At 33.1% G+C, this 12,426-nt stretch overlaps 1 protein-coding gene across 6 annotated transcripts; it reads right to left on the bottom strand.

The window, feature by feature from the left end:
• Positions 1-2,980: 2,980 nt before the first annotated feature.
• LOC108477140 (uncharacterized) lies at positions 2,981-5,822 on the bottom strand. 6 transcript variants are annotated; one of them, XR_001870200.2, is made up of 7 exons: positions 5,391-5,819; positions 5,120-5,194; positions 4,963-5,040; positions 4,455-4,470; positions 4,296-4,373; positions 4,122-4,217; positions 2,981-3,351 (listed from the first exon to the last, which is right to left on the bottom strand). XR_001870200.2 is itself a non-coding variant. In XM_053022521.1 (7 exons), the coding sequence occupies exons 1-6, from the start codon at positions 5,500-5,502 to the stop codon at positions 4,195-4,197; spliced, it is 414 nt and encodes a 137-aa protein (XP_052878481.1). In that variant the 5' UTR covers positions 5,503-5,822; the 3' UTR covers positions 2,981-3,351; positions 4,122-4,194. The 6 variants fall into 6 exon arrangements, 4 of the variants coding, with proteins under 4 accessions (XP_052878481.1, XP_052878480.1, XP_017635087.1 ...); XM_053022521.1 differs by having other exon boundaries at positions 4,455-4,505; positions 5,394-5,822; XM_053022520.1 differs by having other exon boundaries at positions 4,455-4,505.
• Between the last annotated feature and the right edge of the window lie 6,604 nt (positions 5,823-12,426).

Raw genomic sequence — 12,426 nt, 5'->3', positions numbered from 1 at the left:
TTTATATTTAGTTATAAAAATATTTTAAATAATAATTTAAGGGAAAAATTGTTGTTAACCAGATTTTATCCAATTCAATTTTAATTTTTAAGTGTATTAAAATGTTAAATGAAAGGTAAAAAAAAAATGTTATTTTAATTGTGCAGGTGTATCTAATTCAATAGCACAACATACATGATAGTTTTATTGGAATCCAACTTCCACCCTAACATCCTACTCCAAAATGGAGTTCATGTATATAATTAGTTTTTATATATGCTGCAAAAGGAATAATAAACGAATAAAAGTATTATTAGTACCTCAATTTCATACATTATATTTTTATTTAGTTTTGCAATCATTTCCACTTGGAGAAACAAAATTATCTACTTTCCTCTACTCATGACTTCCATAATTTGATGGCTTACTCGGTTTCTCATTAACTCAAGTTTTAACACTTTATGTCTGATCGTAAACATAAATTTCATGTTGAAAGTTGACTTCAGAATTTGAAGTCAAATTTTATTGATAGTTTTAAAGAAAATTATAACCTCTAGATTTCTTTATAGACTCTTTTGATTCTTCTTTTCACTTTGACTTTGATTCAAAAGTCGTTTGACTTGATTTTGAATTAATATAGATTACTTTAAAGATCCTTGAGACTTGATCTTGAAACGAGTTTGGGCTTTCATACTTCAGTTGAAACAAATCAAAATGTAGCTTTCTTTATAAATGGTTTTTGACTTTTTCTCTACGGTTGAACTGGATCGGAAGGTAACTTTTTTTTAGAATCGATGTGGTGTTCTTCAGAATTACTTTAAGTTCTTCAACTTCTTCAGAGAATACTATAAAGATTTGCTGGACTTCTTGAACTTGCCAATGTCCAAAATGACTCAGGGTGACCTTTTTATAGTGTCAATTATATGAATAAAAGAGAGCTTTTGTAGAATTTAATTGTTCTATTTAATCCAATCACATTAATAAATGAGAGTTATTGCATAAATTAATTGCTCCAATTAGTTGTTCTACAAAAATTTAAACTATTTTCACCATTTAATTATTCTACACATATATGATGCCATTATTTTCACCATGGTAATTTTCACTTTGACTCACGATAATTTTAGCTTGACACGTGGCATTTTGTAATTGGTCCAAAAAAATTTTCACCTACAAGGAGTAAGTGAATTTTATTTTTACAAAAGAAAAACTTCTCACAAGTATAGACTTAAGTCTTAATACACGCAGATCCTCGGATGTTAGATCATGTCATTGATGACTTGTTTAGTTACTTATAAAATAACATGAGAAAAATATTTATTTATTACATATACCATATAAGATAAAGAAAAAAGCTACGTAAGTGACTGAAAATTACTGATTAAAATTAATTTATAACTAAGTCATATAGTAAAACATGGTGAAAATTTTTTACTCCTTAACATGAATTGTGCTGCAAAATATACCAGAAAATGAGACGTCTACCAATGAAATTTCGTAACATATACTAGAAATTTCGTTTTCTCTATTTCGCTTAACTATAACCCTTACTGCTTTAATCATGACTGATGGCTCATCAGCAAGAAAATTATACATATACGCATCAGAATCATTCAAAGTTCTAAACAAATACCAGAAAGAAAAAAAAAAACAAACTTTGCAAACCATCAATGTTGTCAATTCCATTATAATTGAAATCATTTTAATACTAAATCAGATAAAGAGGGTGTTCAAGCCAATGTCTATAACACAATAAGAAGACTTTTGGTGCTAGAATGGGCAACCTTGCAAACGTAAAAGCATATATAAAAGAGTTATCCTCTATAAATATAAATAGAACACTTTCCTCGAAACGATGATGTGGACTGGGTGCTTTCGGCAACATGGAAAATTGTCCATCTCCATTTGCCTTGTTGTCCTTTGTTCGGTGGTTAAACCCACAGCTCATCAATTGACAAGTACCTAATAGGGCTTTTCCTTTTTACAAAGAAAGGCGCATTTTTTTTTTTGGAGAAAAACAGATGATTCCATGAATCAATAAGAAATGATTAATTACAAATGCATAAAAACTTTGTAGAATATAGGCAATTTGTTTGTTTTTAGAGTTTGTCTAGAAGTTGAGATGGATCATTAGTTAAACTGTTTAGGGGAAAATATGTTGCTAGTTTGTAAAGATGAAGTTAAATGTACAAAAAAGAAAGAAAAGTTGGACCAATTAAGTTACTAAGAGGGTAAACAATTTAGGTTACGTTTGGTTTAGTGTAATGGAATATAGTTGTAATGGAATAGAATTGTAATGGAATAGAGTTATAATAGAATATAACTGTAATAGAAATTCAATTGTTTGGTTGAATGGAATAGAACTGTTATAGTATTCTTATGTTTGATTGAATGAAATAGAGTTAGAATAGCATAAGAAAAGAAGCTGAAATGGCGAGTACTTTTAGTAGAAATTTTGTTAAAAGGATGGTTATTGTTATTAAATTTTAATAGGATTATTATTAAATATAATTTAATAAAAACAATAATACATAATTTAATCCTATTTTAATAAATTTGTTATTAAATATAATTTAACAATAATAATATATAATTTAATAATATTCTTAATATAACAATTAATAAAATATGAATTAATAAAAATATATATATAATATTACAAAAATAATATACAACCTACTTTATTATTTTTAAAATATAATGCATATTTAATGTGTTAGAAATATCATAATCTATATGTTACTTAAAGAATAATTTAAAAGAGTAATTTAAAGAATATCTTGTCTCAAATATTTTCTCACAGACAGATGTTGAAATACAACAAAAGAACTAATGAAATTGTTATGTTGTATATATATACTTTTAACATATTTTCATTAATTTATTTATGCTGCTAGACATGTATAATATAAGAATCTTATGTAAAAGTAAAAATGAATAATATAGATTTAATATTTGTAATCACAAACTCTCATGCAACTTCATTTTTACATCGCCAAACTTCATAAAGAATATTGATTGAAAGTATCTATTCAAAAGAATAGCATTAAGGTTCCTTTAAAATACTGACAGAGAGTATTCTATAGAATCAAATATGATAATACAACACTATTTTAATATAATATATATTAATGGAAAATTATTGAACATATAAAGCTTCCTTGCATCAATGAATGTATTTTAGAAGCTGGAAAATACAAAGCAAGAATACCAATAGACTGAATATACTTGAATAACATGCAACCATTGGCTCCTCTTCTTGAAAATTTGTAAAGCTTTTGCAGTTGCGATCAATGGAAACTCAGTCTCCCAAGCTACCCATTTGTCCAATGCTCCATATACTGTCTCTTTTTTATTAGGAAGTTGAGAAACCTACTTTTACATATAGAATCAATGTATATCTTTATCTTTAAATACTAAATACATACTATAACTAAAAACTATATCCAAAATAGAGAATTGCATACAATTAGTACTAAGAGAAAAAGAAAAAAGAAAACAGGTGAGGGTTTCAAGCTGAGAAGCATTCAAGTAAAATTGGACTTATTTCTTTTTTTCCAAAAAAAAGAAGGATAGTTCTTTCTTTCTTTTTTTCCAAAAAAAAGAAGGATAGTTCTTTATTGTCACTGATATGAGCAATCATAAACGTTTCTGGAAGGTTAATTGTATCATAATCACAACAAGAGTTTATTCCAAGTTTGGACGAATATAATAGACATCTTGTGTGTTGGCTTGATTTTAGCAAATTGCAAACGTTTGTGATTAAGATGGTAAAAAATTCAACCTGAATCATATTTGAGAGTGCATGTATTTTTGTTTGTAATCACGCCCTCTAAGCCAGGATCTAAGTTATCAATAAGAGAAGCATTGAATGCTTTAATTTAAGTAAAGAACACAACATTGAACCAAAAATAAAAACAAACAGAGAAAAAATAACAGCACAACAAGTTCGCATGTTAGATAGTATGCATTTACATATAGAAATATACCTATTGAAAGAAAAAGCTGAAGAATTATTGCAGGCACAAATCAAGCAGGCTAAACCATACTTCAAACCCATGAAAAGAACCTTAAACAACAAATATTCATATACTAAATGAAAAAAAATAATAATAAAACATCAGACCAACGTCAATAGTTACCAAATTTTTCTTTGATTCAGCAGATGTGGTGGGTGGTCTCAACCTAGTGAACAATTCCTGAATGAAGGTGCTATCATCCTTCAATATAGAAATAACCTACAACACATTATTGCAATTAGTGCAAAAGAAAACAAAATGGCACATGTATTTAACAACAAACACTAAAAATCTTACAATAGTATTGTTTGAATGAATTATAAAATTGAGACTGGCAGCTGTGGCCTCTTCTAATACCCTTGCCAAAATAACATCCTGAAAGAAACAATCGAAAGCAAGACTAAAATGATTAAAGACGAAAGTGAGACTCATAAATAAAGTTTTTAACATGCATACCTTCAGATAACCAACCCTGCCATAATAGAATTTCAACAAGTTGATTAGAGACTGCACTTATCAACCTTAATTATTAAATGTGCAACAATTGAAATAGCATTTCAGAGATACATGAAGATGCCAAGCCTCTTACTGGTATCATAAAATAAGCAAAGCTGATCTAATTTTAAACTTTACAAATGGTTATACGAACATAACCCCCCAAGTGGATAATTCTTCTAACAATAAATCACCCAAAAAACAGCATTTTTGGCTCCTTTTCTGAACTTTTGAAATGATGTCTAATCCAGCTCCTATGCTAAATTCACAATCCAATAACAAAGGCAAACTATCTGTCAGTGAAATAAAAGGCTTCTTTAATACCATGACCATGATGTACATCTATATCAATATATAATACACGGGCATGATACTTTAGAAGCTCCAAGATTCCCAAAACCATGATACTTTAGAAGCTCCAAGATTCCTAAAACCAAGTCATTGATGTAACAAAAGCCAGATGCCTTACACTTCTTGGCATGATGTAAACCACCAGCCCAATTTATAGCAATATCACATAACTGATTGTTTAATCTTCTTGCAGCATCTGTCAACCATGACAATCAATTACCGCTGAAAATGTACAAATCAAATTAAGAGAAACAGCCCACCATAAAAAAATTTACCTATTGTCCCACCAGCATAAATTTGACAAAATTCAAACAAGTTTTCAAACACAGAGCAGTCTTCTCTAAGATTGTCTGGGAAGAAGAAAATAGAAAAAGATGGAAATCAAACTCTAAACCCATATTCATCAGAAAAAGCATAACTTAATCATTTCTCCATATGATATTTGCATGTTCATTGAAATAGAAAAAATACAAATGACAATTTTGATAGAGAATTTCTAAGAGAGGAAAGAATAAGAAAATAGACAGCGAAAGGAAGAAGACAAACAACAATCACTGATAATTGATTGGAGCCTTGCTGTTTCCACAATCGCTGGGATACACGGTGGAGACGTGTGTATTTCTTTGGAAAGCTCCGCCTTCGACATTGATTTCTCCATATTTTCCACCACACAGAAATCTGCCACACTCAAAATCCAAAAACAGAGAGTATTCTATGCATTTTATGGAAAACCCAAGAAGATTTTTGTCTGAATGATAAGTGGAAGTGGGAGGAGATTTTCATCTGAAATAAAAAGAAAAGCTATTACGAGAGGCTCAATGGTAATACAGCGTTTACGCGTAATAGAGCCCGCATGGAATAGTGATTCGGTGGTCATTTTCAACCAAACAAATGTGTCACTGTAGCGCGTGGAATAAGGGCGAAATGGAATGGCCATTTCGTCGAATCAAACAAGCCCTTAGTCATTTTTGAAAAATGGGAATGCCATGACAAATATAGGTATGAAGCGTTGATAAACTGTAAAAGTAACATATTTTAATTCTATTTGCATTTTTAGATGATTAATTATGAAAATTAGTGAATTTGATGCTCCTAATCCTTTAAATTCATGTTTCTATACTTAGGAGAGCATTTGAGAGCAAAAGGAGCGAAAAACAAGCCAAAATCGGACAAATAGAGCTATTTTCAGGGTCCACATGGCCTGAGCATTTCCACAAGGGCTGGCCACATGCCTATGTGGCAGCTCGTGTCGATTTCACACCTTACTTCCAAAATATGCGGAAAAACCCAATTTTTAGGCTTTTTGAGCATTCTAACGTCTATAAATACCAATTATAAGAATGCCATCAGAACCAACTTGTAAGTGAATCTCCCTCAAGATCGAAGATCTTCATTTAATCTCTTTTAAAGTTTTATTGAGTTTCTTTATATCTTGTGGTTATCATAACCTTGAGATGTTTCTATTCAGGATTATGATCTAAATTCCCTAGATACCTAGGGAAAATGAAACCTATGATGAATCTTATTATTTAATTTCTGTTTTTACGCGATAAATACTTGATTATTGTTCTCAATTATGCATGTTTATTTTGTGTTTTAATTTTTAATATGCTTATTTCAGTGGAGTAAAAGTCTCTGTTTAAGAGTAGATCTAACATAATTGAGTGGACTTACATGCAATCCTAGAAATAGGATGAAATAAATCTACCGGATTAGAGTCAAATCTAATAGGAGAATCCATAGATCTAGCTAATGTGACGATAGAGGTTTTAATTAGAAAGAGATTTCAATTAATCAACCTAGAGTCAATTTCAATTAATCAACCTAGAGTCAATTGTTTTTACTCTCGAAAGAGATATTAACATAATTTAGGGATTTCTACAAATCGAGACACAAGTGAAGAAATCGTTTAACTCAGATTCATAATAATAGGTGAAGTCTAGGTGGATTCTTTCCTGGGTATTGTCTATCTCATTAGTTATCTTCGATTATTTTCCTATTTCATTCTCTGTTGTGTTCTTGGTTAGATTAGTTTAGAAATTTTAGATTAAATACAATCACTCCAATTTGTCAGCTAAATAATAGAAAAATGGTAATTACTAGTACTTTTAGTCCTTATGGATATGATATTCCTTCTCATCATAACTATATTATTGTTCGATAGGTGCGTTTGTCTTAGTCGTATTTATAGTTAGTTTAGTGACCATCAAGTTTTTGGCGCTGCTGCTGGGGGACTAAAATATTAGAAACACTTTAATTTTATTAATTTAGCAATTTTTATTTCTATTATAATTTTTATTTGGTTTTTAGGTTAATTTTTGTTTTATAATTTTCTTTTATTTGCTTCTGGAAGGTTCTTTTAGTTTATGACTAGAAGAAACCCGTCAGGACTATTATTATATGACAATGAGATTGAAAGTACAGTTTACAGAAATCATAGAGAAGCAAGGCAGAGTCGATAGAGTATAGTAGACGAGAAAGAGGACGTTATTCTTATTACTGAGGAGAAGGATGATAATCAAAATAAGCAGCTACCTCCTGTGGTTGCTACAAATCCAGATTCTGTTCTTCGTACTATGTATGATTATGCCAAGCCCACTCTAATTGAGGATGAATCGAGTATTGTGAGACCCACTATTGCTGCAAATAATTTCAAACTGAAGCCGAACACTATTCAGATGGTACAACAATGTGTTCAGTACAATAGTTTGTAAGACGAAGATCCAAATACTCATTTGGCTAATTTTCTGGAAGTCTGTGATACTTTAACGATAAATGGCGTTTCTAGCAACGCCGTTCGCCTACAGTTATTCCCGTTCTTGTTGAGGAACAAAGCTAAACAATGGTTGAATTCTTTACCATAAGGTTCTATTACTACATGGGATCAAATGACCGAAAAATTCCTACTGAAGTACTTCCCACCAGCTAAGATAATCAAGTTCAAGAATGCATGGGAGAAACCTTATATGATGCATAGGAGAGATACAAAGATTTATTGAGAAGGTGTCCTCACCATAGGTTACCTCTATGGCTACAGGTTCAGACCTTCTATAACGGTTTGAACCCCTCAACTAGGCAGTTAATTGATGCAGTTGCAGGTGGAACGCTTAACAATAAAACACCCGAAGTGGCTTATGAGTTTATAGAAGAGATGACACTGAATAATTACCAGTGGTAAGTCATGAGGACAAAGCCGATGAAAGTAGCCGGTGTTTTTAACTTAGATGCGGTCACCATGTTATAGAATCAGGTAGAACTTTTAAATAAGAAAATAGATGGTTTATATGTTTCTACGTAGGTACATCCGGTGATGCAGTACGATACGAATGGAAGAGGAATGAACAATCCAGAATGTTTACCCTACGGTTTCAGTACAGAGAACGAACAAATAAATTATATGGGTAATAATTCTAGGCCTCAAAATAACCATTATAGTAATACCTATAATGCAGGTTGGAGGAACCATCCCAATTTCTCTTGGGGTGGTCAAGGAAATCAAAGAGCACAACCCCCTCTAGGCTTCCAACAATAATTTTACCAGCAAAAGAAGAAGCTAGACCTTGAGGAGATGTTAACGAAGTTTATCTCGGTGTTAGAAACCCATTTTTAAAAAACTGAAGTAGCATTTAAAAATTAACAAGCATTGATTCAAAAGCTCGAGAACTAAATAGGTTAGCTTACTAAGCTAATTTCAGAAAGACCACAAGGTAGCTTGCCTAGCAATACTGAAACTAACCCAAGAGAGCAGCTTCATGCAATTACCATTCGAAATAAAGAAGGGTTAGTTAAATTTGAATCAAAACCGAGGTAAAAAAGTGTGTTAAGTAACGATAAGGTTGAAGTAAGCCAGAATGAGCAAAAACTAGTTGGTAAAGAATATAAACCTCGAGTGTCATATCCTAATGCGACGAAGAGAGACCGCACGAATGAACAATTTAGTAAATTTCTTGAACTTTTGAAAAAATTACATATTAACTTACCATTTATTGAAGCTCTTTCACAGATGCCTAATTCTATTAAATTTTTAAAAGGGCTTTTGGTGAAAAAAAGAAGTTAGATGATTCGTTGATTGTGGAGCTAAACGCAGTTTGCTCAGCCATACTACAAAACAAATTACCCAACAAAGTGAAAGATTCAGGGAGTTTTACTATTCATTGTTTAATTGGTAGTTTGAATATTAATAATACTTTGGCTAATTTAGGGGTAGTATTAATGTCATGCCTTATAAAATGTTTAAGCAATTAGGTCTTGGGAAACCCAAACAAACTACGATGAGTATTCAATTAGCAAATATAACCATTAGATTTCCTAAGGGTATTATTGAAGACGTACTTGTAAAAATTGATAAATTTATATTCTTAATTAATTTTGTTGTTTTAGACACGGATGAGGATAGTGATGTACCTCTGATTCTAGGTCGGCCTTTTTTAGCAACTGCTAGAACTATTGTTGATGTTGGTACAGGTGAATTAATACTTCGTGTAGGTGATGAAACAATTACTCTCCAAGCTCGTGATTCTGTTAAGACATCTAGTGGTCGAGATGATTATACAAGTTTTGTTAATATGAGTAACCTTGTAGTTCAACCTTCTTTGCAGGAACTCCTCGAAAAAAATGTAATGGAGCCACGTTCTAGTCCATGCGACAGAAACAGAATGACTCATGAAGAACGAATGTTACAGATTGATGAACTAGACAAATGACGGACACATGTCAAGGAGAAACCGAGAATACACGATGCAAAACCAAAGTGACACCATGATGAGCATGTGGATGGAATAAACCAATTTAAGATTGGGGACAATGTATTAATAGATAAAATGAATCCACGTATTGCCACTTCAGAGCTTGATGCAAACGGATCAAATTACTTTATGGTACTGAATGTCTTCCCATACGGTACAGTCGAGGTAACGCATTTTTAATGTGGCACATTTAAGGTAAATAGTACTCGACGTAAACCCTATTTTGATAATAGAGTTGATAATGAGGAAGAGTTTCAACTCTGTGAACCACCGTGACCGTGTGAATACAAGGTAAGTCGAGCTTAGACTTTAAATAAGCACTTCTCAGGAGGCAACCTGAGTGTTAACACTGCTAATTTTCTTAATTTTATTTCATGTTATTTTTAAAATTAAATAATTTAAAAAAATTATTTTTGACCCATGCGGCCTGGATATATGGGCGGAACACATGGGTGTGTCCTATGCCATGTGCACTATAAGAGGTCCAACATTGAGTTATACGGCCTAGCGACATGGTTATGTGGGCACACTGCCTGGGCACACGAGTCCTTGGCCGTGTGAATCTTGAGACTTAATTTCTTAAAAATTCGATGGTGACATGGCCTAAAATAGTCCACACGGCCTGGACACACGGGCGTGTCCTAGGTTGTGTAAAATTTGGAGCTATTTTTTAAAAAATATTAAATCAAGTCACAGAGTTACACGGGCAAAACACAAGGCTATGTGTGAGACACAGCCAAGCCATATGTGCGTGTGGGCACTCACATTGGCGTGGGAGAAGCGAAGGAGCCTACACACAGTCGTGTGTTCAACATGGCCTGGGCACACGGGCCTGTTCGAGGTCGTGTACAAACTGGGTAGGTAATTTTTATCGCACATGGGCTGAAAACGCCTCACACCGGCTTATGACATAGCTGTGTGGCCCAATAGAGGCCTCACACGACCGTGTCACCCATTTTAAACCCTTAATCCCCTTTTAATTTTTTTACTTCATCGTATTCAAATTTCACTCCCCAAACCCTAGCCGCCGCTCCCTGCAACTGCCCTCTTTTCGGCCACCGCTTATCACCCCCGCGTCCCTCTCTTCTTTCTCTTCCTTCGTCGAAAACCCCATTGCGTAACCTCACCCCTTTCCCCTTTCTTCTTTACTTCGAGCCGCACATGCCCTCCCGCCATTCCCTTTCCCTTTTTCTTTCTCCCGTCGAACCACCACCACCACGACCAACCACCAAACCGCTCTCCCCTTTCCTTTCCCTTGACCTTTCTTCTTTACTTCGCTCAGCCTTGTCGCGCACCAGTCCAACACCCTAACCACCGTGCACACCCTTCACTTCGACCACCGCCCCTACTGCCATCGATTCTTCCTTTTTCCCATTATTCTTTTATTATTATTATTTCTTTATTTTTTATTTTTAAGTATTATTTTTACTGATTATTTATTTATTTATTCTTTTTATTTAGTTTCTTTAATTTTAATTTTGTGTTTATTCTTAATTTATTTACGGACATTTTACTATTTTATTTTATTTTTCTTGTTTTTCCTTATTGTTTTTAGTGTTATTCTTTTATTATTTTTAGTCTTAGGTTTATTATTTTCATATTCACTATCATTTTATTTAGGTTTATGTTTTTAGTCATTGTTATTCGATTATTACTTAATTCTATTTTTGGTTATTATTATCGTCATTTTGTTATTTTTGAAATTACATTAGGATTTGATAACTTATTTTATTTCTTTATTATTACGTTAGGGTTTTGTTTTCTACTATTATTATTCTTGCATTTCTTAGTATTATTATCTTCTTTTTGCTGCTACTTGTCTGTGACTGTTGGAGTCAATTATAGGTTTTTTTTTGCTTAGTGTACTATCTCATAATTTTTTATTTTAAGTTGAATTTGCGTTTTGTTTTGAGGTTAGTTAAATTAATCCATTGTGTCGATTCGTACTCTTGCTTTGAATACTGAAATTATTATTTGGCTATTTTTCTTGTAGAGCCACCATGACAAACACACGCAACAAATCTAAAATCACCGTCACTTCTAAAAAGAGAAAGACCCTTGGTGCGACCTCCTCTTCGGGTGTTTCTATTAAGATACGACATCTATTCCTCCGCTTTTCTCAAGGTTCTCAGGAGGATTTATATCAGCTACTTTGACTGCAACCACTTGGCTTAGGTCGATGTATTGACTGGGCCGCTTTGGAGCAGGTCTAATTAGCTGATCATGTGCACCCATTTATTACCACAACCCCGTAGGATCGATTCTTCTCTATCATCGAGCCCACATATATGGAGCTAACTTTAGAGTTCTGCTCTACATTTACTCTCCAGTATGTGATGATGACTTATGACAAGCCGGGCACCATCACTTTTTGACTCAGTGGCTAGTGCACCATATGAGTGTCCTTGAGTTTGGCGCTGCTTTAGAACTATACACTTAAGAGTTTAAGAGTGTCGAAAACTTTCTCTACTTACATTGGCACATCCACTACTCATCATTTAGTTGTTGGGTAGATCTTATGGCGAGTATAACACCTTATGATGCAAGTTGCTCGAAGGTGACTTCTCTCCCTCTAACTTTATGGTATATTCATGCCCTTTTAGCTCATACTTTGACCAGTAGGAGGGGGAGCACCGGATTCGTCAGTACTACCAATGCATATTCTTTATGGAGTATGGCTATTGGGCATATTTTTTATTTAGCCTATTTCATCGCCATCGCCTTCTGCCATCAGACAGACCGCAACAGGAAGGGTCCTATCTGTTTAGGCCATTATGTAACTCGACTAGCTTGACACTTTGGTCTCCTTGAAACACCGGAGTAGTCCTCTATACTTA

Source organism: Gossypium arboreum, chromosome 12 (assembly GCF_025698485.1).
Source record: "Gossypium arboreum isolate Shixiya-1 chromosome 12, ASM2569848v2, whole genome shotgun sequence".
NCBI lineage: Eukaryota > Viridiplantae > Streptophyta > Magnoliopsida > Malvales > Malvaceae > Gossypium > Gossypium arboreum.
Note: the sequence above shows the minus strand (reverse complement) of the source record. Positions and strands in the feature narration are given on the sequence as shown.